This window comes from Haliotis rubra, unplaced genomic scaffold (assembly GCF_003918875.1).
Source record: "Haliotis rubra isolate DU_JTF1 unplaced genomic scaffold, ASM391887v1 Scf47, whole genome shotgun sequence".
Lineage (NCBI taxonomy): Eukaryota > Metazoa > Mollusca > Gastropoda > Lepetellida > Haliotidae > Haliotis > Haliotis rubra.
In genome coordinates, this window is record NW_025767157.1 from 3,164,234 (window position 1) to 3,190,227 (window position 25,994).

The 25,994-nt window shown below is 38.1% G+C and overlaps 1 protein-coding gene across 1 annotated transcript; it reads left to right on the forward strand.

The window, feature by feature from the left end:
• Positions 1-1,095: 1,095 nt before the first annotated feature.
• Positions 1,096-25,826, forward strand: LOC124290609 (organic cation transporter protein-like). The gene is made up of 10 exons (XM_046727375.1): positions 1,096-1,515; positions 4,834-5,056; positions 5,763-5,866; positions 6,167-6,321; positions 16,883-17,051; positions 19,013-19,225; positions 20,734-20,954; positions 21,786-21,967; positions 23,676-23,827; positions 24,431-25,826. Exons 1-10 carry the CDS (start codon positions 1,373-1,375, stop codon positions 24,525-24,527), a joined length of 1,659 nt encoding a protein of 552 aa, XP_046583331.1. The 5' UTR covers positions 1,096-1,372; the 3' UTR covers positions 24,528-25,826.
• The last annotated feature ends 168 nt before the right edge of the window (positions 25,827-25,994 follow it).

Below are 25,994 nucleotides of genomic sequence, written 5' to 3' on the forward strand. Positions count from 1 at the left end.
TGGACTGTAGTCGTCAGACAATACACAGTCTCATTGTCCGTGTACGACTGTCACTGTGCAGATCACCCAAGGTCTGTGACGTCACACCAAGATAACATACCTATAAGTCAGGTTACGTAATCACAGCAACATATTTGTCACCGCAAACTTCACTAGAAGACAGTTGGTCAGAGGTACAATGTCAACACAGACCATCAGGGTAGATTTGGTACCGCAGGTATCCCAGCTAGACGACCAAACGCAGGAACTTCACGCAGTTTCAACGATTGCGATTGGTATGCTGAAATGCCAGATTCAGCCAGAGGCAATGGAACAGGATTGTTTTCAGTGACGAGTCACACATTGCGCTTTGCCGGTGGTAGGGTACAGGTGTGTCACAGGACGGGGGAAAGTCACGCATGTGTATGTGTGAGGTTCGCCGATTTGTGGTAGTTTTGGAGCAGGGAGGGGAGAGACCGTAATGCTTTTGGGAGCATTTTGTGCCAACGGTCGATCTCAGTTGATTGTCATTCAGGGGAATCGTACCGCCATAAAGTATCGGTATTTTAACCCCAGTCAGCCACTGATGCAGATGCATGATTGGATAACACAATCCAGCGTTTGGTCAACATTCACCATCCGTGTGAATTATAACAAATGACATGTTACAGTAAATGTCCGACATGGTGTATGCTGGGCACCATGCAGTTTTGATAGAGGGCAGCCAGTAGCCTGCCTCTTCACCAACAGGACACAATGTGCCAGGATGCATTTAGCAGACAACAGGTAAGGTGGGCTGTTTAAGCTAACATCAGAGAAAGTGCTGGAAAGTACGGTGAAACGTTGGTGACCTAACAACAATGTAAAAATGACGTCCACAACATCAGTGTACTGCAACCAATGTACTGTAAGACACCAACTACACATATACTAGACTGGCATGGGCTGTATTGGATATTTTGTTTCAGGATTTGTATGTGACTAACTAGGCATATATATTTTGGATGTCAAATGTTTCACAACTGCCAATAAGTCCGATATATTCACTCATTTTATTCTTGTTAGTCAAAGCGCTGAATCAAGGATGTTCCTAATAATATCAAACTGACATCTGGGACGCGTGGGTGATAAATGGTTTCTCGCGTGTGACCTACATGTACAATGATTGTTCACATACTTGAACGTTATCAGTGATTTGACCTGGACATCGTGTGTGCCGACCCTGATAACAAACCTTGGGTCACGTAAGATCAAATGTGTTTCCATATCCAGAACAGGTGTGTGGATTGAGGGAATCATCTGTACACCCACTGACGGTGGATTACCCCTGCTTGGAGACTAATTAGGTCCTCTGATCAACTGAGAAAGGTTATTTGATCTGTCTGATCTGAAGATGAAATTCGATGATATCCTGACCCACGTGGGGGAGTTCGGACCGTACCAGAGGCGTATGTACGTCCTCGTGTGCGTTCCCGCCATCTTTTCTGCTATTCAGGCTATGCTTCCACTTTTTCTCCTGGATATTCCAAAACACAGGTACTCCCTTTACTTTGCCGCATTTCTGTATCTATATTTTGACAAGATTACTCAACATTGTGCGATTAATATGTGTTTTAGTGTTTTAAAATGAAATAACATGCTACAACGTTACAAATGCTCCGGTAGAAACAAGTATAAATTATAAATAAATACATGAGCCACAATTGTTGTTTTTTGCTTTATATAATATATAGGAAATTCACAGTCATCTTATGTTATCGTCTTATATATAACTCATAATTTCCTTATGGGAATTAGTTTTTACATAAGAGCATCACGTAACCAAACCAAAATAATATTTACATAAGAACTAAATACACATGGAATGCTGTAGAAACATCATAGATCACACCACAACACAACATCTATCGCTTTAAAGAAAAAATATCATAAATGCTTTGTTAAAACTGACTGAAAGTAAGTGACACCCTGATATTGCTATACCCAAGTTTTGAATATCCATCCTTGGCCTGTTTGGAAGCTCGCACAATGTTGTTGCTATATTGTCTCTGACCTTGTGGCTGTTATCATTGCCACTGCAGGGCTGTTCCAATATCGAAATTGCACTGTCCTTGGAGTGTCACTCCACACAGTGTCACGACATTCTGCACTATTATTGTATCTTTCATTCATTCATTTTTCATTCAGTTTATTCCGTATACATACCACGAGGCCAACAGTACAACATGTATAAAATATGAGTGAACATAACAAAATGTATTTGAATTTTACGTAATATAGGTTATTTCTTATTATTTAAACACCTTATCAATGAAAATACAAAGGTTAAATAGCTTATCGTTATCACCATTGGTGAACAAGTAGATCAGTTCATACATATTTGGGTGGTGATAATAATAGGCTGGAATGTATTTGATACGCAAATCGTTACAAGCTGGGCATACCAGAATGATGGCATGGAGTTCATCTTCCATCTGTGCTTTACAATAAGAACACGACGTATCTAATTTTCATGATATCTATAAGAATTCATATTGACACCATGTATATTACAACGTAGCTTTGTCAGGCTACATCTCCGTGAACCGGCATTATTGATATGTTAAAACGCGAGTGTTGGGGAATTAGCTCGCTTGGCAAGAGGTATGACTATACCAACCCACACACAACACAACACCTGAGTAAATAAACAAGGAGTTTATTACACAGCAGTCACAGGATCATTCACATAATCAACCAATAATGGTATGGTTTATAATTAATTATTAGAACATGTTAACACTGTAATCACCTATCAAAGTACATAAACATCACACTTGGATTCGTTACACATACTACATTAATCATGATATACATTCAAAAGTATACAACGTAATGTGATTGTTCAATACTCTACACACCAACCCAGTGGGCGTTCATACCGCACAAAACAGCATATTGCTCATAACGCAATGTACTAGTTAGGATACACACTCTATACACTCTAGACATCACCCCAGTGGGCGTTCATACAATGTACATTCTACAACAGTCAATAAACAACATCGTGTTTGCACGTAATGCAATAGTTAGGATACCCGACACACTCTATACATTCTGTAATAGTCACAAACAGCTTAGTGCTAATCAGTATTAAATATACAATCCTACACTGTAATACAGAAGATATGAGACACATACTAAGGGATGCCTCGTTCCACATAAACCTGAAGGGACTGCCAAGGGTGGTAACTTATAGTTAAGGTATTTACAATAGATTAAAGTTAACATAGAATAGCAATGGTAAAGATTTATCGAACTTGAAGAAAGTAAAGTTACATACCTGAGTGGATTTACTAGACAGCCACCCCCTGATTTGTGACTGTCATCCGTAATATATATCTAGTCTAGCTATCGCAAATAATCGCGTTTACAGATAAAACTTACGATAACGTTGTTATTGTGAACGTGAGATTATGTCATTTAGTTGGACCGAAGCAACGATGGCCAGTCGCGAGGATGCCACGAAGGTATATGTGGCACGCACGTGATTTGACCAACGTGGAATACAAACAGCCGTAAAGACAGATAAACGTAATGCACCTTGGTTCTGTTAGCTTTAGAGATACTGGTCCCGGATTTAGTCTGATCCTCGTTATCAATGTGACCCTTGGCAGGTTAAGATTGAGGAACGTGGTCGGTTAGTCTGTAATATTTCCAGGTTTCAATAACGCATATCGTTATAAATATTGGTAAAACTTTGTCTAGTTTTTCCGTGTTAATAGATAGATAAATATTTAGTAGTAGTCTTGTTTAATCATGGAATAAAATTTAAGACTTTGAGAGTTTACTATGAAATCGTTTCTCCACTCTTGGAAATATGCGTCTTTACATCGTTGCTGAAACATTTGTCTCGAAAGTAGCTTTTGTTACATATTTGATATATCCCAAAACTTCCACATCCCAAAACTTTCCGTATACGTACTTTCGAAACCCGTTTTCGTCGCCAGATTCGTCAAATCTTTTTAACATTTCATGACGCTTCTTGGTATATAAGTTACGATGGTTGGTGGAGAAGCCTGATCAAAATGTCAGTATTTGAACGCTGGCGTGCAAACTTAACGGATATCTGCCGCACTCAGCTAAAATTGCTTTGTTTGGTGATCTAGAGCCAACTTGTAAAACATTTTTACAAAAGCTTGTGTTGACCTTTTCAATAGGTTTTCGGGTTACCCAACCCCATAACCCTGCGGACTATAACAGAATCGGTTTAATTTTCCCTTCAAATAGCTTGAATGCCGCATTCAGAGGCAAGCTTTTGAATTTATTCATGAAACGGTTGATTGGGAATAATGCTTTTTCAGCCTGTTGGGAGGGTAACCGTTGCGATAATGTCTCACATGCTTCAGTAAACATGTTCATGCAGGAAAAGACAATGCCTGGATATTTATAATAAGACGTTAATAAAGACTTCTAATTTTTCGCCCTTAAAAAAACCATTTTACCTTTTTTAAAACTACAAATTTCGTTTACTTAGGATTTATTACTAATTCCCATTTCTCACAGTATGTTATTAGAATATCAATTTTCTTGTATAATACAATTGTTAATTGTAAGACAACGTTTCGTGTTTGTTGGTGTTGCACCGAATTTCACGTAGAGAATTCTGGTTAAGTTAGTGTTTCACCTTTGAACATATCTGCGGTAAATATATATCAAAAGGCTAAATATATAATTATCATATCACAGCACATCACATCACATCACATCAAATCAAATCATATCGCATCATATCTCATATGTGATGTCATATGAATGGATTACTGCTTCAACACCGATGGTGGTCCAATGAAGGTTTTTCTGACCTCCTTACAGATGTGCTATCTCCCCGAACGATACATTCCACAGCCAGGGAGAGAGTCACTCGAGGCTTGTGAACCAGTCAATCCCTTACGTGAAAGAAGACGGTAAATTAACTCTTTCATCATGCCTCCTATACAAGACTCCCATGAACGACAGTGGCGATAGCAACGAAACTGAGACGTGCAGCAGATGGGTGTACGACACTTCAGATATCCAGGAGAATATTATAACGGAGGTACACAGTAAATACCATTCCTTGTATGTCCCGTCGCTTTCCTTCCCATGAAGAGATTATTTGCTATCCATTGGTCAAAGGGGATGCAATATACAAAATGTATTTGCTTTGGGTTGGGGACAAGCTTGCAAACACACAATTGCTAACAGGAGGCAGTCCTGTTGCTTACAAGTGTGCAAGCGTGCAACAGCAACTAGAACTCCCGCTAGGTATAAGCGTGCAAACGAGCACCATTTGTTATTCTTACTTCTGGACCAAGATTTTCGAAGATCTCTTAGCGCTAAGATAGCCGTAAGTTAATGTTAATGAATGGAACTTACGACTATCTTAGCGATAAGAGAGCTTCGAAAATCTTGGCCCTGATTGGTACATGAGTGCGAATATGCAGTGGTCATAGGGAACTCCCGCTAGGTATAAGCATGCAAACGAACACTATTTAGCAAACTTATTTCTAATAGGCACAGGCGTGCAGGCATGCAGTAGTTTTAATGGTACGGACATGTTATTAGGGATAGTCCCTTTAATACATGTGTGCATGCAGAAGTTATAAGGGCACAGCCCACCCCAAACCCCATGTTAGTCTTTTCGACCTGTTAGGTACATCTATCAGTCATTTTACCGTGATAGATTATGTTACACGTCTTTACGACGGTGATAGGATGAAAAATTAGATCGGTAACTTTGGAATTTTTTATCTATATTTCAGTTCAATATCGTCTGTGACAAACGTATCCTTCGAGCGCATTCCAACATGGCGGTGTTTGCTGGAAGTCTGGTTGGCGCATTTGTTATGGGACTCGTGTCAGATCTGTGAGTTTCCATTTTCTCGTCATGTCGTCCCATGAACATCCTGGACAGAGAAGGTCTCCAGCGATTCATGCTTGTTGTAACACACGACTAACGGGATCTGGTGGTCAGGCTCGCCGACTAGTTCATCTTATGCCAATAATGTAGATCATGCTATGCTCATGCTGTTGATCACTGGATTCTCTGATACTCGATAATTTACAGATCGCCGCCATACAGCTGGAATATTGCTGAGTGCGGCGTAAAAAGCAAACAAACAACATAGACACTCTTCACCATTATAAAAGATTTGTTTTCTTTCAGTATTGGACGTAAAATAACATTTTTCATCAGCGTCGGGCTGCAGGCGATCTCGGCCATTGTGACGTCATTCAGTCCCAACATCTACGTGTTCATCGTCATCCGTGTCATCAACGCCCTCTCCTCCACGGCTTTGTTCATGATTGCATTCGTGCTCGGTAAGTGGCGAGTAAGTGAACGTCGCTTAAAGATCACATACTCTAGGGGGTACAAATACATAAATCACTTCTTGGCATCGTTATAAATGAAACCCCGTAATGTGAGGAATACATTTGAGGGCCGATGTAGAATTCATGTACATTTCAGGGGGTAAATTATCTTGTTTACAGGTTTGTATAAACCTGAAATCGTGAAAATTGTGTGACAAATTAAAGCTATATGTTCTCACAATCTACTGCCATTTAATTTTGTCACCTGCTTTGCCTAGCTTCCGAGTTACAACTTGTTTTCATTGACGATTCTGTCAAAATCGCTTGGTGTCGCTAGGCCTTATTTGTTCGAGGCAGAACGCGATGATCAGCCTCGCTCATCACGGTTACGGTTAATTTCTTCAACCTAAACAGTGCGACATAAGGAAGGGTGAATGCCCATCAGATGCTTTTATTTGAAAATATCCCCGGTAGTTCTTGTCTGATTGTAATAAAGTATCAAAGCAGTGTGTGCTTTTTCAGGTTTTCTAATGCCTGGATGGTATAATGACTGATCCAAAGTGATCTAATATCTGTGGGTTTTTTTACCTCGATATTTAATCATGTCATGTAAACATATGACGTCTATTACGTATGATATTAAAAATTGACATTTGATTTATTTGAATCCGTAAACTAAGCAACCCCACTTTGCTATTGCTAGAAGAATCTGAAAATTTGCATAGGTAAATAGGTACATACAGTTTTAGCAGACAGCAAATGTTTATATGTATTTCTTATGCAACAATGAAGTTCTGTTCGTATTCTCAAAACAGTGTCGTCCCATAAGCAATTAATTAATTGCCCATAATACAGCAATTAATACTCCCTTGTTGCAACCCGTGTTAGGTGGTATAAACCTAGAATCCAGGACAAAATCCACCCGGACAAAATCCACCCCAAAATTGCAACCTAGGACAAAATCCACCCCTAATAAATTCCACCCTAAGAAAAAAAATACATGTTTACACAGAAATGTTTTATTCATAGTCACATTCATAATCGATAAAAAAAACAACCAAAATATTAGACCTAGGGATTGTATCTTACGCCACGTACTTTGGGTGAGGTGATAGAAACACCCATGAACATTTACATGGGAACCTAACACAACAGATACAGCATTGATGGCAGCCAACTCAAAGTCTGTTACAATAACAGAAGGATCTGGTTCGAAACCGAGTTCGTTACATTTATCTACAACTGCTTGAAGTACTTCTTGGTAGCTAGTTTGAGTTATGAATTTTGGGAAAATATTGTTTAAACAATATATAAAGTACAACTCATCTTCAATTTTCAAGTCGGCAAGTGTTGTAGGATTACATGTAGCAGGAAACTGCTTGGCTCTGTGACGTCGGAGATCACGTTTTACGGAATCACTTTCACCTAAAGCTGCTCTAACTTCTACTGGATTGGAAGTAGCGGAGTCTAGAAGAACCTGGTTTGGTGTCTCTCGGGATGTACTGGCCTTCTGCTTCATCTCTGACCGCAACTTGAGGGCCGCGGAAGCGCTGGGATCTGGGGTGTGGCAGTGGTCGGTTGTCCGTACTTCCTTCTTCACTTCCATGTCTGTGGTCACTGAACCCTTGCAAGACACTCCCACCTAATTGTTGACTTGCTCTTTTTCTTCTTTATGTACGAATAACCTTGATATAGCAGCTTCGAACCACCCTTGTTGTTCCGTATCACTTCCATGATGTATGGTGAATTTGCATTTTTGACACAAACTATATATATACTATAGAAGCCTGGTACCTTAACTAGATGATCTCAAACCCATTTAAAATAAACAGGATGATCTCGAACTCATTAAAAAGTATGTTCTATCAAAACATGAGTATAAATGGCTCCAATCAGGCTTTCAAAAACATCTTAATTCTTTAATTATACATGAAAGGGAATTAAGTAATGATCAAAGTGTGAGACTACTTAATGATACATGAAAGGGGATTAAGTAGTGATCAAAATGTGAGAAATGGAGAAACCTTTAATGTTTGAAACAACATCTAGGAACAACAGCCAATTAGGAAAACGTAAATGCTATCAAACCAGTGCTTGCAATGCTTGAGAAAAACATCTTGATCAAAGATCAGGACACACTAAAACTTTTAACTACAGCAATTTGAAAAGGGTGGATTTTGTCCATTTTCTGTTAAGAAGAGGTGGATTTTGTCCGGGGTGGCAATTTTGGGGTGGATTTTGTCCGGTTACCATAAACCTACACGTTATTGGTCATCATTCAATTGATGGTCAGTTAATGAATTTATTACAGGTATAATTAGTGGTAAAACCACTTAGATTACCCGACAAAGGATCCCATTTGGCATTTCTTGTGTCTGGAGTACATACTCAACATTATAAATAAAGTTCTGATATGGAAAATGAATTACATGTTATGTAACATGCGCATGCGCATCAGCCGAGTCGATCAAAGGCAAACATCGATCAAAGGATTAACCAATAACACGCCGATTGATAAATTACTTTTATCTTGCACAGCGGATTTGTCAAAAGATAGTGTTTATGTATGTAGATTTACTAATCTATACTGAATACACTCTGTCTTAAAGTGTCTGTATAAAAACAACGTCCTTCTTTCAAAGGATTAACCGCCAATACATCGATTGATTGCTCATTATTGGCTAACTAAATTACTTTTTTTAAGAATGGCGGACATTATGCAATTAGTTGCCAGGTGTGCTATCTTGGGTGACCAATGAGACTATACACCAATGTGAAAATCCTGAAACGATATATCACTTTTTCGCATATTAGACTGTTAATAGACACATCATTTGCCGATGAATGGCATGTCACTCGTTTATGTGGATATTGATGGATACATTCCTCGAACAAGGCAATAGCCTGACATGGTTCCTATAACTTTAATCAGTTTTAATGTTAATATTTGCATTTTGTTTTTATTCATTTGTCGTAGCATTCAACAGAATCATTGTTTTCGCCGTGAAGTGTAATGAGACAGACAACATACACTAGGGCGTGTGTGCGAATTATGATTGACATTGAAAATGTCTAGATATTACAGTCCTGTTATAAATTCACTATAAGTATCAGCAGATGGCCTGCTTTTTATTAAGTTTATAAATGCATACACGTATGATTAGAAACTAATTAGGATTATAAGACCAAATATAAAGATGTACATTGACTAGTATCTACATACTGCTGAGTGGACGTTGGTGTTTGTAAAAGCAGTCCTTGGAAAAAAGTACCCGTCCGGTTAAAAAGTACAAAATTTGCCAAGGAAAAAAGTCCGACTTTTAATTTTTTGTAACAAATGTCAAGAAAAAACTTAAGATCTGCGGGGTTTTAAAGGTCAAATAAACCCTAGGGGGTACAAATACATAAATCACTAACTGGCATCGTTATAAATGAAACCCCGTCATTAAAACTACTCATTTCGACCTTTAATTGACTTAAATCGACCTTTTTGACAACAGTGCACAATTCTCACCCGCGAACGAAATTTCAACCAATCACAGCGGCGCGCCTCTGTGACGTCATATGAGGAATAGCTTTGAGGGCCGATGCAGAATTCATCTACATTTTAGGGGTTAAATTATCTTGTTTACAGGCTTGTATAAACCTGAAATCGTGACAATTGTTGTGGAAAATGAAAGCTATATGTTCTCACAATCTACTTTCATTTAATGTTGTCTCCTGCTTTGCCTAGTTTCCGAGTTGCAACTTGTTTTCATAGACGATTCTGTCAAAATCGATTGGTGTCGTTAGGCCCTATTTGTATAATGACTGATCCAAATTGATCCCATTTCTGTGTTTTTTTACCTCGATATTTAATCATGTCATGTAAAAATCTGTTTGTATTCTCAAAACAGTGTCGGCCCATAAGTTTTCACATGCAATACAGCAATTAATACTCCCTTGTTGTAACCCGTGTTAGGTGGTATAAACCTACACATGTTATTTGTCATCATTTACTTGATGGTCAGTTAAAGAATTTATACCTGGTATAATTAGTGGTAACACACTTAGATTACCCGACAAAGGTTCCCATTTGGCATTTCTTGTGTCTGGAGTAAATATTCAACATTATAAACATCGATCAAAGGATTAACCGATAACACGCTGATTGATTAATTACTTTTATCTTACACAGCGGAATTGTCAAAAGGTAGTGTTTATGTATGTAGATTTACTAATCTATACTGAATACACTCTGTCGTGTCAGTGTCTGCGTAAAAACAACGTCCTTCTTTCAAAGGATTAACCGGCAATACATTGATTGATTGCCCATTATTGGCTAACTAAATGACTGTTTTTAAGGAAAGGCGGACATTATGCAATTAGTTGCCAGGTGTGCTATCTTGGGTGACCAATGAGACTATACACCAATATCTGAAAAGATTTATCACTTTTTCGTATATTAAACTGTTAAAAGACACATCATTTGGAACAGTTTTGTGGATATTGATGGATACATTCCTCGAACAAGGTAATGGCCTGATATTGTTCCTATAACTTTAATCTGTTTTAATTTTATTCACATACAACAATGTCAATTGACAAAAAATTTCATCTGTACTGATACATTTACAAGAATTTGTCGTAGATTCGTAGATCAAGAAGCTTTCGGGAGCATCTCCGAAAGTCCACCTGAACTCTTCTGGGATCTCACTAAGATCTCTGATACCACCTTCGCATAGATTTGCCCTGGTTTGTCTGTTGTCTGAGCTGCTCTTCTTTTCATTGACAGACGGAGTTTGGTTAGCATACCTGACCATCATCAGGAGAGTGGTTATGAGACTTGGTCACCTCTGGGTTTTTATTTTGCAAGCTAGTCCAAACTTTGCCCTGGCAGGTACTACTTGACTAACGGCTGCACTTCCAAACAATCTTTGATTTGCGAGTTGCATGTTTAGTGTACATGTGACCATCTAGCACCAGCTTCAAGCCACCCGGGCGGTGGGGTAGCCTAATGGTTAAAGCGTTGGCTCGTCACGCCGAAGACCCGGGTTCGAATCCCCATATGGGCACAATGTGTGAAGCCCATTTCTGGTGTCCCCGCCGTGATGATGTTGGAATATTGCTAAAAGCGGCGTAAAACCAAAACTCAGTCAGTCAGTTCAAGCCACCCTTGTTGGTCAGAATGACTTCCATGATGAAATGGTTACTAAGGAATACATCTATATACCACCAGAAGCCAGTTTGTTTTTTAAAAACAATCTTGTTGTGAACACTAATTATTCTTTGATTCATTCAGCTAAAATCGCATTATAATTGTCGAGTTCTTTGATTCAATCAGCTAAACTCACATTTTATTCGACAAACAGTACTCAAGCTCAATCCTAGATTAGATCTGCACCGTTAAAATATCATTGTTCTTTGTTAACTAAATTATTTAATCCATGTCTTTTAAAGTCTTTATACACAAGCACTTTATGTTTTTCTTTACAATAACTTTGATGTCAACATCAGTTCAATCTGTTTTCACAATAATAGGACTTTTTTCTGGAGGATTTTGTTTTCGCTACTTTTTTACCAAGGACTTTTTTCCCTATAATCTCGACGTTAAGCACGTGAATTTAGCAAGAACTTTATCGCGCAGTATTATCACGTCGACCCCCACCTCGCTTCCGTGGAAGAAATCGTTATGTTACAAGTTGTGGCTTGGAAAATCCTTTTGGTCATGATTCAATTACATATTTAACTACGAGTAGAAAGTAGTTTTGATTTTCTAACTTGATGAAAACAAACCATAATCTCATTGATTCTTTAGCAGACTTTAACCCGTGACATCCCGATTTTTTAAAATGGCGGCGCCCTGTCGCGAACATCCGCCAGTCTGAGAATAAATGCTATTTAGGTTTGTTTTCACCGCACTCACAAACATAACCCATTTAGCACGAACTACGGAAATCAGTGCATGGTCACACCATCCCCCGACCCCTGGGATAAATTGACGGCAACGCAACGATTCGGCATGTCTTCGTTGACGTCAAGAAATCAGAAAAATGACGAGCTTGTTACACACTTTATATACAACGAACTGAAAATCCTTCCTCACATAACGTCACTTCCCGTTCGCTGTGCTCTGGCAACAGAGTTATGTAACCCTCTCTATGGTTTCGTTGGCGGGCGAGAGTGAAGCAGGCGACTTTTTGCAACTTTTAATCGCTCGGTATTAATTAACCACAATTTTTTTTAAGAACGAATTTGAAGTTTCGCTTAAAGGTCACATGCAACGAAAAAATCAAACATAATTAAAACACAATTATCACTTCTTCATGACATATAATATGCATTGCTGATTATGAAAAAACAAATAAACAAAATTATAAGCGTATAATCGCAAATCAAAAGTGCAATATTTTGTACTTGGGTTTACCTCCCTCGAAACGAAGCAGCCGGGATACCGAACCCAGTCAGAGCGGGTGGGTGTGCACTCAAGTGTAACGGCTGGTTCATTAGCAGATGCCGCCTTCACGGCTCATTGTGTGTGTATATATAGAGATGTTGGGTTTTGTAAATACTAGTACATGCTCATTTTTTGTGTATAACATTTTGCAATCAACAGACATCATAACATGTCATGTGTTCAAGTATCACACCTGCCTGTCTGTGTACTTACATAATGTGACAGAGACCGAACTCGGGCCATAAATCAATGCGTTTTGTTTATGGTGTATAGCCTGATTGGTGTTAAGTTCAAATTGCATGTGGTCAGTGATCGCAGTTGTGTATTGAATATTGTCATTAGCAGACAGGCAGGCAGACACACAGGTGTCAATAAAACAAGACATTGAGTTTTGTCTGTGACAGCGACATATCTATATCACAGTTAGAAATTCTGTCAACGCTAAATAATGACATTGCTTTTAAGTATCGAACTGAGAAAGTGACTCGGTAAGAAGAACGTGTGGTGAAATAGACAAATGAAATTATATTAACAGTTTATTTACTGTCATAACATATAAAAAGCTCGCGCCTGTGAGATATCAACAAAACATTACGAAAATAGCTCACACCAAAGCCTTCACCGAGTATTCACCAGACAGCCCGCTTCCAAGTTGCGCGAACCTATTTCACTGCGCACGTGCTATGAGCGCAGCCCAGCTGTTGAAACCCGTATTCCCCAGAAAAGTCTGGGGAAAATTAGTGAAACGTTTGAACTCCGATTTCGCGCGTTTTTTTTCATCGCGTTATTTTTCAACTTTATAAGTTGAATTTGCATTTTTGACGCTTTGTTTCGGTAAGTCCATACCGAAAGGTATCAGAATCTGCAAAGTTGTGTTTTACGTTGCATGTGACCTTTAAGACTAGCCACAAGTCTGTCATATGTAATGGTTAAAAGAGTACAAAAAAACAAAAGTTTATTTTTTCTTTAATGCCGCAGTTGGACACACAGACATATAGATAGATAGACTGCAGTGTACAGTACATTGCATATGACTGTACTGGAACTTGCTTTGAGCATACATGTATTTATAAGGTTTGAACTGCATTGGCGTACTTCCCAATTCGGCCCTTTCCATAATCAGTCATTCGGCGTTTCCCGGAATGACACAAGTGATCCTTATTGTCCCCAATGTACTCGATCACAGTGGTAAATGGAAATTAAAACATTTCAAATATTTCTTCAATGCACAACTGTTTAAGACGACAAGAGATACCCCGTGGGTGTCTCCTGAATAGTATTAATTTGGCTTGGTCGTCAGCAAGCGTGCATCCATATGCACGAATTAACAGCCTCTTATTCAGTGCATATCCAGCAAACAGCACAGCACGTGTCCGGTTTTTAATACCCGGTAAATCGGTCATGCTTGCATGTATTTAATATAATGGTCGATCAACCCACAAGCTTAAATTGTAAACGCAATGGAAAGAAAGTTGACGGGTTTCTATTTAAAATATGATAAAATCAGTCGCGATTTAGTGACATTAGGAAACTGTTTGGACTCATTCCAAGGCGGCATAATGACAACGTCTTTCATAGACATTACGGGTCTTTCGATTAAAAGGGTTTGTATGATACTGAAGATTGTAGTTAGACGCCTGTAAATACACGTTCATAGAACTGTTGAAACGATAGCATACACTATGACAAGAATAGTATTACTTACCTTTCTAGACTTTGATTTCTTGATATTTTTGTGATCATGCAGAATTTAAGCTTCGAATACCAATATTGTTGAAGTATTTTGAACGCATTCATTATGACTCGTTTTTCGCAATATTGCATGAAGCGAGGTAAAATCTTCATCAATTATCAATATAAGGGACCGTTCATGATTTATGGCTTGAGGGGGTTGATGAAGATGACTTTTATGGAGAAGCATGTACAATGTGAATAATACCTCCCCCACCAACGCCACCCCCACACACACCCACCCCCAAGATTTCTGTACAAAGTGAGTGGCCCTTCCCCTTGCATGTACAAAATCAATACACGTGTACAAAATTAAATTCACCACCACCACACACACACCTCCCCAGAACAAAATGGGCGCTCCCCTTTAAAATCATCACCCCTAGCCATAAATAATGAACGGTCCATAAACTTAAAAAGTTCAATGAACTGTACTTTATTCAGGTTTTATGTTTGTATTATATACCCCGTGTCTGATAATCAGGCACATGAATACTGGTATATGCTCAGTGACTGTTTACTTATTTACCATCACCGAAAGTCCAGTGTTTTTCTTGATCCCCTGTAAACGCTGTAAAATGTTTGACAATCTTGTCACACTTCAGTCAGTTAATCCACGTTTACAGTTTCATGGCAAATAATCTGTAGATGATGTTATGCTACAATGGTGAATAAGTGCCAGAGCGTTTTCATCTATTTATCTTCTATTTCCGCCGCGGTATAGGACGATAAACTATGATTGTTGTGTCAGGCAATATTCAAAGGGACATTAGTCTTGTAGGTTTAGAAACTATGTTTTGAGGGACGTGTCATTTCAAATAATGCCACCGTTTAGGATATGTTAGAATCCATTCTATTTCCACTTCGTAGATAAAAGCAAATAGGCCAGCATATTCTCTCAAAAATGGTAAAACAACTTTTGTGATGATAAGGGCTGAACTGGATCCAAATGATTTGGATTTCAATGTCAAAGGTCACAAACTGTCAAGGTCGTCCATATAACCCCGATTCATACTACACGTGACACTTTTGAGTAGTGTTTTAAAATGCATTGGCTACTATTTCCTATTTACAGATTGTATATAGACTATACACGGGCAGTACTAAGAGCTTCTGTTAATACAGTGTAACTATAACTATGATGTAACTGTACATTTCAAACATGAGTTGAAGTGTAACGCCTTTCAGTGGGAACGTTCTGAACTCAGCAGGGTCAGTGGGTCTTGTAAAAATATTCCAAACTTTGCGCGTCGCCAACATTTCATACCATTATCAGTCGGGAAATAGAGAAATTGAACTTCTTTTTCTCTTCCTACTGGTCCAATATGTTTTCGAAAATGAAACAAAAACTTGCATGAGTTTATTCACATCTGTCAATAGCATTTAGACTACTGACAGGTTTTGAGGACATAGTTTATTAACAAACTAATACAAACAGAAGCATTAAGACGGGAATACACTAAACGCCTAAAGAAACGTTACTCTCCTTCTTTATTGACGGAGGTACACCTATCTTCAGCTGGCGTTGTGATGCGTGGACTTCCACTTCTTGGTCTGTCTACGGTGACCCCAGTCTGTCTGTAGCGCTGAATAAGTCTTATAACCGTGATACGGTGGCATCTGTGGGGGTTGGCAACAGCATTGCATGTCGACCCCATCTGCACCGTCCCAATGGCTCTTTCTCTCTCTTCGACTGTTAATCGTGGCATATTTCTCGTGCTTGTGTATCATATCATACATTCTAGGCTCTCTTTATACCCTATAGAATCGTTCTACACGTGAAATTGATGCAAATACTGCTTGAATATTGCTACGTTTTGGCGATTGATATTGATATGTGTAAACCGAAAATGGAAAAAGGTTTTGCAAGCCAAAATGTTAACAAACATATTTTTAGATGTTCCTAAACACTTTTTCACAAGATCAAAGACTCGTTTTACACCAATGCAAATAAGCAGAAAATGTTTTAAAAGACTGAAATCTCATGAATTATTCTTTTACAATTTTACACACTCTACAACAGTTGTTGCTTGTTTTAATAGTTGAAAAATCGTGACTTTAAATAAATGTTTAATCTTTGTCTCAAAAGAGAACTTTCTTTTCCAACTTTTCTTTTGGACATCTAAATCACTGTTATTGGTTTATTTCGGCATGGTCGCAAATAGGACTATTTTAACTCTTCTGAAAAGGATGCATTTCACCTAAATATGAATGCATCTGAGAAATTATTTTCGTGATTTGCATAAAGCTGTGTTGTTAAGCTTTCTTGTGAACTAATACCCTCTAACATATCGTTGATAGTTTTTAAGTAATTCATAAAGTTAGGAGGGTAACGTTTCTTTTTGGCGTTTAGTGTATGCAATATTATACAAGATAATATGCTACGCTCTCTCATTCTTTAAGGTCTGGAGATGGTTGGTCCATCTAAGCGAGTGTTGGCTGGGGTAGGCGTCCAGCTGTTCTGGAGTGTGGGCATGTTCATCCTGGGGGCGGTTGCCTACGCCCTCCGCTACTGGAAGACATTACAGCTCGTCATCTCAGTGCCTTCCGCTCTCCTGTTTGGATTTTGGTGGTTCGTTTTCTTCTGATGAGTTCATTTTTTTCCGAAGCAGGGCAAATCCAAACTTACAGAAACGGACGGAACTACCTTCATTCTCGGATTTAACAATCAACAAAGGCTGAAGTACTTAAAAAGATTATCTTCAGTTCTCTGTAATGTGTATTTCACCAAGTTTATGAGACGGTTTTTATGCCAGAATCTTAAGCTTGATTGGCATAATGGGGATTTTGATATTCTAGGAATAAGGCTGAATCCTAATTTAAATAACCTTTGGGTAATTAATACAAGAAAAAGACTAGAAATTATTGATAGAACTCTAGGGAATTTGAGGAAGCACATATTTACAGATCTGGCATAGCACACAGTAAAATACCAAACATCCTAATACTATCATATATACACATACATACACAACACATACATGATTAAAGCTTCATAAACTTATAAATCAAAATACTCATTCAAATACCTGCCTATCCAGGAGATTTTGCCATTTACTAAACCTCTCTCAAATGTACAAATTACCTTATTTAGCATACATAACATAATGTTTATATAACCTTATTTATGAAAAGATATACACATATATGTTTATGTATTTAATTAAACAAACATACCTTGACAGTAGTGAAGTAACTGATATATATATAAATTGCTGCAGTCTGTTGGTGACTTCTCTGTCCAGTGACTGAGGTGCAAGTGAGGGTTAAAAGCTTGCAAGCTAAGAACAATAGGGTCAGCCACTCAACCAGAACATTTGCCCTGGTTTAAACAAAGGAAGTGATAGGTAAGTGACTGACCCAAGCATATCCAAGTTAAAATATTTAAGGTGTAGTATCACCTCTTAATTAAAATCCTTCACACCCGTAATGCTAACTAATATCAATAGCTACTAACTAATAACTAAAACTAATAACTAATGCCAATACCAATACTATATTCACTATATACTAATAACTAGTACTAATACTAACGCAAATACTAATGTCACTATTAATACTAATACTAATTACAGTGGTGTACAGTGTATGGTTTATTTGACAGTAACACAAATATATGTGACTGCCACATTAGTAGATGAAGAAATTTGCTCCTTCATTTTGTAATTTAATGTCAGAAAATTTGATACATGTTTATTGGGAATGTGAATGTGTGAAAACGTTCTGGTTGAAACTGAAAGAATATATTGAAGATAAATCATCAGAAAATTTTACCCTGACAAAATATACAGTCTTAAGGTGCGGAAATAATAACGACCTTATGAACCACATACTCCTTGCCAGTAAAACATGCATCAATGTATCAAGTATTTAAAAAAATAAGTTATCACTGGATACATTTGTAAAAATATTGAGTGATATTTTCAAGACAGAAAAGTTTATTGCCAATAAGAATCAAAACATATTTTCAATTTGACCGAAAATGGCACACATTGCCAGCTTAATGAAGATTCCAATATGTGTAATGCCAACCCATATGAATTTCTGTTTTATTGTGCACAAGTTCTGTTGCATCATGTACTTTGTATATTTGTATCTACTGATTTTGAATGAATAAAAAAAAAGTCTGTGAGACGGATTCAGACCAACACATATCATATGTATAATTTCTAAGATATAAGAATTACGTCAGTATTATCGACACTTCCATTCTTGAAATAGATTAACAGCACAATCGCTGAAATGACTGTGTAAATCTAGCTAAAGTCCATGCAGGTAGCAGTTGTCGGCGATCTATAGCCTGTTTATATATTGCATGTAGTTTGAGCTCAACGTGCTAGTTTTACATCTATATCAGTGATATTCTAGTTGTTTTTATTGTCATGAATGTATCATGAATGTATTACTTATAACTTATGTTACAAATATATTACTTGTTTTAGTCAAGATATGGCTGAAATACTGCCGATGTGATTAAATATCATAACTCACACACACACTAGACATCAGCTACGCTTAATGTTATTTCTTAAGGCTGATTCCAGAATCCCCAAGGTGGCTGTTGTCTCGTGGTCGCAAAGCGGAAGCGGAAGCTATCATTCAGAAAGCGGCAAAGATAAACAGAGTAGAACTTCCGGCCTCAATGTTGGCTGAGCTGACCGTTGATGAGGGAGACCGAGGGAAGTTTACTCAACTGTTCACCTCAAGGATCATCAGAAACAGAACCCTAATCATCTTCTTCAACTGGCATGTAGTATACGATATAATTACATTATGTGTTGTTTGTATAAGGAAAGTCAAATAACAATGCTCTTTTGATAAAATAATCATCTCAAACCCCCATATGTTTCATTTGGTAGTAAGTTGAGAAATACCCGTTCCCACAAAACATTCACGATATCCTTGTAAAAAATGTGAATATTGTTAGGTTTCCTCTATACCTTGCCATAAATGCTGCCCCATGTTCCGATCCACAAAGCGTTCTTAACATTTACGACCTGTCGTAGGCTTACGAATGTCGTAGTGCTACGAATGTTTTGTAGATCGGGGCCCTGAACTATTACTGCCCGCAAACGTAGCTGCCAAAGAACAAGAAAATCATTTTGTTGAAATCATGTCATTTGAAAGCCTTAGATTAAACCACGTTATCGCACGAACTGCCGCGCAAAAAGAGAAGTATAGACCCACTGTAGATAAATATGAAATAAACAAGAAATGTTTATTCCACTGTGATGTATTTGATGCGGTGTCAAGGCATCCCATAAAGCATTATCATGAGTATTTCACAACAGGTGACGTGGGCACGACGTCAGAAGCAACATGGGAATTTCACGGTGCATAGTAATAAGCAAACTGAAGTGTCAGTTTTAACATGTGATTTTTGTTTGTGCCGGCACATTAGTTTAAATACCTCTACCTTACTTGTCACCGCGCCTCTTTGTATTTAATGTATTTACATCCAACATGTATAATTATAATCCTCTCTCACAGTCGTTCAGTCAACAATTTTACTTGCACATTTTTTTGATAGCTTCTAACGTATAACAGTTACATCATATATAGACAAATTCTTACTTTCTCCAGAGTGGCAATTCTGAACACTGAATTTTGTATTGTATTAAACTTGTAGCGCCTCACAGGCAGCTTGGGTCATCCGGATAATAATAATGTGATTTCAGCGGTATATCATTATCATCAGTATCAATCATACAGATCAGAAATGTGTGAATACATAATCTATTTACATATGAAAATCAAATAGAAACATTGCTTGTTACTATTTGATGAAGTCGTGTCAGCGTTTGTATTGATATGATATACGCTTTGTATTTTGGACTGCTGTATTCAGTCCAAAAACGTACACAACACCCTGTCTTGTCTGAAAGCATTTACAATTTAGCGCCAGTTTCCTCAAGTCTTGCAATATGGTTTCACAAAGCAGTATAAATTTAGAAATAATATTGCGTGAGGACCTGTTTGTTTTAACATCAAATATGTCTACCCGAGTCAACTGAAGTAACGTTCATCCACAAGTGTTGATATTTGGAATTTCAAAAGACACAAAAGTGTGACTCTCCATATATCAAAAAACATATTCCCCAAATATCCACTTTATAAATAGTAATCCGCAGTGTCGTAATACACACACGCTCGCACGCATGCACACACGCACGCACACGCACACACTGTCACTCACACACTTCCCCAAAGTGTTTTTTCATGTCGATAATCCTTCTGATTGTTTTCTGTTTTAGGTTTGTTGTGAACATAGCGTACTACGGTCTTGGGCTGAATGTACAGAACCTGAGCGGCGACATTTACCTCAACTACACCATCTCCAGCATCGTGGAGACGGCGTCATACGTGGCGTGTATACTGCTGATGGACAAGGTTGGAAGGAAGCTGCTCCACTGCAGCAGTATGTTAGTGGGAGGGTTGGCGTGTGTGGTAGTGCTGTTCCCTGTTATATATGCAGGTAGGTTACACCCTTGTACAACCCCAGTATGTAGAATCAAGACAATATGTAAAAACTAGCGCAATATGTAATAACTTAACGCAAAACGTTTTGCGTTAACATATGTTATATTTGGGATTACACTTTCTTAGTATAGTACAGATTCTAGTACTTTTGGGGGTTGTGTCCCATCCGGGATTCGGATCCACACCCTCAGAGTCAGGCGCCTAATCGCCAGCACACAAAGTCTGCCACCTAACCCGCTCAGCCACCGCGACTTCCACAAAAATGGATGTCGGACAACCGGAAGTCGGATTGTGTAATCATCGTTTTGCGTTAAGTTTTTACATATTGCGTTAGTTTTTACACATTGTCTCGATTTTATACATTGGGGTTGTACACCCCTACACCCTGATACTGAAACATTGAAATGACATCCGCGAACTCATTAAACATTCCATAGCATCCAGCGTATTGTGCTGCTGCAGCTGCAACGACTTAACAAGGCTCGCCTTCAGGCATACCTATAGAGTAATGTGAAAACAAATTGAAGTTGACTTTACGTTTTATTCTTTTAATGGATGTTTAGGTACTAAAGTTTTACTTTTTGAAACAGTGGATAGCAGAAAGAAACCTGTTTTCGTCATTTAAAAACTTTCAAAAAGTGTTATTATATACACTAATCGGGTTGTGTGATGAATCTCCAGATATGAGGTATCCAGATGGTGTGAGTTCGAATATATAATATGTTTTACACAGTTGTAACATCAGTAATATATTAAATAACGCTTGAAAACAATGTCAGTCAGTCAATCAATCAACACTAACGACTGCGGTCAAATATTGTCCCAGCACCCTCGTGGGTCACCATCCTACTCTCAATGATCGGAAAGTTCGGAGTGTCAGCTGCGTTCGCCATTATCTATGTCTTTTCTGCCGAACTCTTGCCCACTGTTGTGCGCAACTCCGGCGTGGGCGCCAGCTCTACTTGTGGGAAGATAGGCGGAATGACCTCGCCCTATATTGCAGATCTGGTAAGTAAAATGAAATTATACTTGGTTTTACTTCTCAACAAATTATGGTTAAATATTTGACTAGTTCTATTGTTTATGACACAATTAATGGGAGTTCAATGATCCCTGTATTTACACGTGGATAAAAGTATCGCAACATCCCATAGTTTCATTGTGTTAATATCTTAATTTAATAAACAAATTAAATTAAACTAATAACCCATAGCAAAGGAAACCTCGATTTAACTGGATAAAAGTATCGCAACATCCCATAGTTTCATTATGTTAATATCTTAATTTAATAAACAAATTAAATTAAACTAATAACCCATAGCGAAGGAAACCTCGATTTAACTTACAAAAAGAACAAAACACTGTAATTATCCAAAGAAGCAAACGTGACAAACAACTGCTCATATAGTAGTGCCGATATCTATGGTCATGTGACGTTAACAAGTGAGGTCATGTTTAAGTGTCTGGCATACAATCCAGAAGAAATCACGTTAATATCAATATCCAATGCCAACATCTAGTGTAGTAGTGTAATCTCCGCCAACTACAATAACGTCCCTTACCCGCCGCCTCATTTACTACATCAGATTCTGGATTTTGACGTTCAGGTACTGTGTTCCATTCTTGGTGGAGGGCTTATTCCAACACATACAGCTTGTTTACTGGAGGATCTCTGGCGTATTCTGCGACCCATAAGGCCCAGCTATGTGGGATTGAGGTCTGGACTCCTGGAGGGCCAAGGTTGAGTTGCCAAGAAATTACCAGTGGCACTTGCACGATGCTGCCTAGATGTGTCGTCCATGAAGACTGGCCTTGTGTCAAGAGTATTGCCAAGGAAATGTGTAAAAACAACCTTACCTAGGATGTCAGTGCTGTACCGTTGTCCATTAATTATCGGCACAAGATCAAGCACCATGAATGAACCCAAACGGCCCAGGATGCGGCAAGATATTCATTTGTGCATATGTAGTGTTTCTGCGGCGTCAAACACGACCCCGGCCTTCATCATGAACAAAGGAAAATCGACTTTCGTCAGTGGACCTTTCCCCATGATCTCATATTCCCGAATCAATGCATGGCCTAAAACCAATGTATGGGGCTTCCGAAGGGTCATAATAATCATACAAACAAACATACTTATGATGTGAATATCAATGGTTCTATGGGGGTTTTAAATCATAGGTGTTGCGATACTTTGTCCATGAGTATATTTAGATATACAACTGCGGGATTTACATCGGGATGCAATCTTTAAACTCCAGGTTAATTTATGTTCATACATTTTAAGTATCCTTTTATCATAGATTAACCATGTTCAACATCACTTTGAACTTTCGTCCAACATGTCAAGGTGGGCGGGGTGACTTTGTAGTGGAAGGTTCGTGACGTCAAAGGTCATATGACACCACCAACAACGTGTGTCTGAAATACGGTTATAAGCTGCTCGGTATCTCACATTGTTGTTGAGTTACATAGTTTTTCTATATATTCTCAATATACTAAAAGAGTATGTATTTTATCTTTTATTGTTGAGAACACACTGGTCAGTATGTTTATCTTTATTCTCCCATAACCGTGTTATTAAGGTTTATATTAAAATACATATTGTGTTGGGAAATCAGAGGTATATAGCGTGATTATATGCCCCTGAATGACTTTAACTAATCACAATCCAGGTTTTACTGAAGTCATGGTAGCATTCTTTGTATTCTTTCAGGGTCTTCTCATTGGCGGCGACCTGCAGGTGGCGCTGCCACTCATTGTGTTCGGCGTGTTATCTGTGGCTGCCGGGGGTCTCTCTCTTTTTCTTCCTGAGACCCTGAACACAACGCTACCCGAAACTATTGAAGATGCCGAAGCTTTCGGAAAGTAGGTGTTTTCGTACTCTACTGTAGGAGTGTAACGGAGATGGTTTGATGAGGATGTCTGTATGTGTGTATACTGACATTCTCATGCGTTTGACTATAAAATGCTATTAATAACCATGTCTGAGTCGTTATTGGTAAACAAAACGGCCTCTGATGACATTTATTTGATTTTCATATCAGTTTATATTGTTTGATAAAAACAAAGTAATAATTAAATAAGAATGCATTTTAATGCATTTTCACCAGTGCTAAAGCTTATAGAATATTTCGAAAGCCATATTCACCCTCCTCCCAAAAGTTAATAATATGTTAAACTTAGACCCAGATTGAGGTTTATGGTTTATCGTTTATGGTATCAATATTTATGAAGTTGGTTTCATCATAATAAGCCTTGGAGATTTCAAGGATCCGTAGTATGTTGTCGGCATATAGTGAACTATATTTCACTATCTGCGTCCTGCAATATAAGCAGCATAAACACAGGACGGATAGATATAAGGAAATGCGAGTGTACCAACTTCCGCGAAGGCTAAGTACGTTTATTTGAACTGACAGTGAGACGACATCACGATGAATAATAAATATAACTCTTCATTCCTTTCAGGTCAACCTCGAGCACCAAATACAACCTGACGTCAAAAAGCAAGATAGCATCTGGAGATGTACGGTTGAATGGTGTTCAGAAAAACACACATGTGTAACATTGCCAACAACACACGTGTAACGTTTTCAACAACACACATATTATTTAACCTGTCAACAACACACATGTGTAACACTGTATGCAACATAGATGTTTAACATTGTCAACAACACACATGTGTAATTTTGTCAAGAACACACATGTGTAACATTGTATGCAACATAGATGTGTAACATTGTCAACAACAACACACATGTGTAACATTGTCAACAACAACACACATGTGTAATATTGTCAAGAACACACATGTGTAACATTGTATGCAACATAGATGTGTAACATTGTCAACAACAACACACATGTGTAACATTGTATGCAACATAGATGTGTAACATTGTCAACAACAACACACATGTGTAACATTGTATGCAACATAGATGTGTAACATTGTCAACAACAACACACATGTGTAACATTGTATGGAATACAGATGTTTAACATCGTCAACAGCATACAAGTGTAACATTGTATGCAACATAGATGTTTAACATTACCAACAACACCCATGTGTTACATTGTATGCAACATAGATGTGTAACATTGTCAACAACACACATGTGTAACATTGTATGCAACATAGATGTGTAACATTGTCAACAAAACACGTGTAACATTGTCAACAACACGCATGTGTAACATTGTCAACAACACTCATGTGTAACATTGTCAACAACACACGTGTAACATTGTCAACAACAACACACGTGTAACATTGTCAACATGTTCTACCGTTTAGTATTATATCTTCATTCATGTTAACATGACCCTCTTTCACTACTGTGTAATTTACGAAGTGGGTCCTGAAATAAAAAAAAAGTTGGAGCCGTGCGTATCATTGCCCCAGGTGAATGCCGTATTGTACGCATAAAAGAGTAGTCAAATACTGACGACTTGCAACCTGCAACCTAATCAAATACGTGGGGAATCATTCTTTTCGCTTTAACGGCTAATTTGTACCGGGCGTCGTCTCTTCTCAAAAGCTTTCTTCAATATAGTTTGAACTATTTCCAGGGAGTGGCTCTTTGTGTCCTTTTCTCAGGTACGGGTTGTGTCAGAGAAATTGTTAGGGTACATCTCTGAACAATAACGTATGAAGGACAGTTACTCTTTACTTTAGGATTGTTACATCTCGATTATCAACGGTTCATGGCAGTTCGATATGCAAGGAAATGTCACCCCACCCCCACAATATATTGTTATCTATCTTGTTTACACATTGCCCGTAATAAATAATGTCAGTTTCAATAAGCTAATGTGTCTTCATTAAATAATACTATTAAATAATACTATTACCAACTATAAATGGTTTTAGAATGCTATGAATTGTGCTACTTCCTCAGTAACATCTATTGATTGGTCAAATACCCGTACGCCTAGTGGGTTTGTTTATAGGGAGTCCACTGTACTTTTTTTCTCGGCAGTTATGTATGGAAACTATAACACCTGCATTTGTAGCATATCTTCA

Bases quoted from the DNA above. Each gene is read 5' to 3' on its own strand.
- LOC124290609 (XM_046727375.1), top strand. From the start codon at position 1,373: ATGAAATTCGATGATATCCTGACCCACGTGGGGGAGTTCGGACCGTAC. The intron at 19,226-20,733 runs GCATGTAGTATA...TTTCTGTTTTAG, and splicing joins CTAATCATCTTCTTCAACTG to GTTTGTTGTGAACATAGCGT. The intron at 23,828-24,430 runs GTAGGTGTTTTC...CATTCCTTTCAG, and splicing joins GATGCCGAAGCTTTCGGAAA to GTCAACCTCGAGCACCAAAT.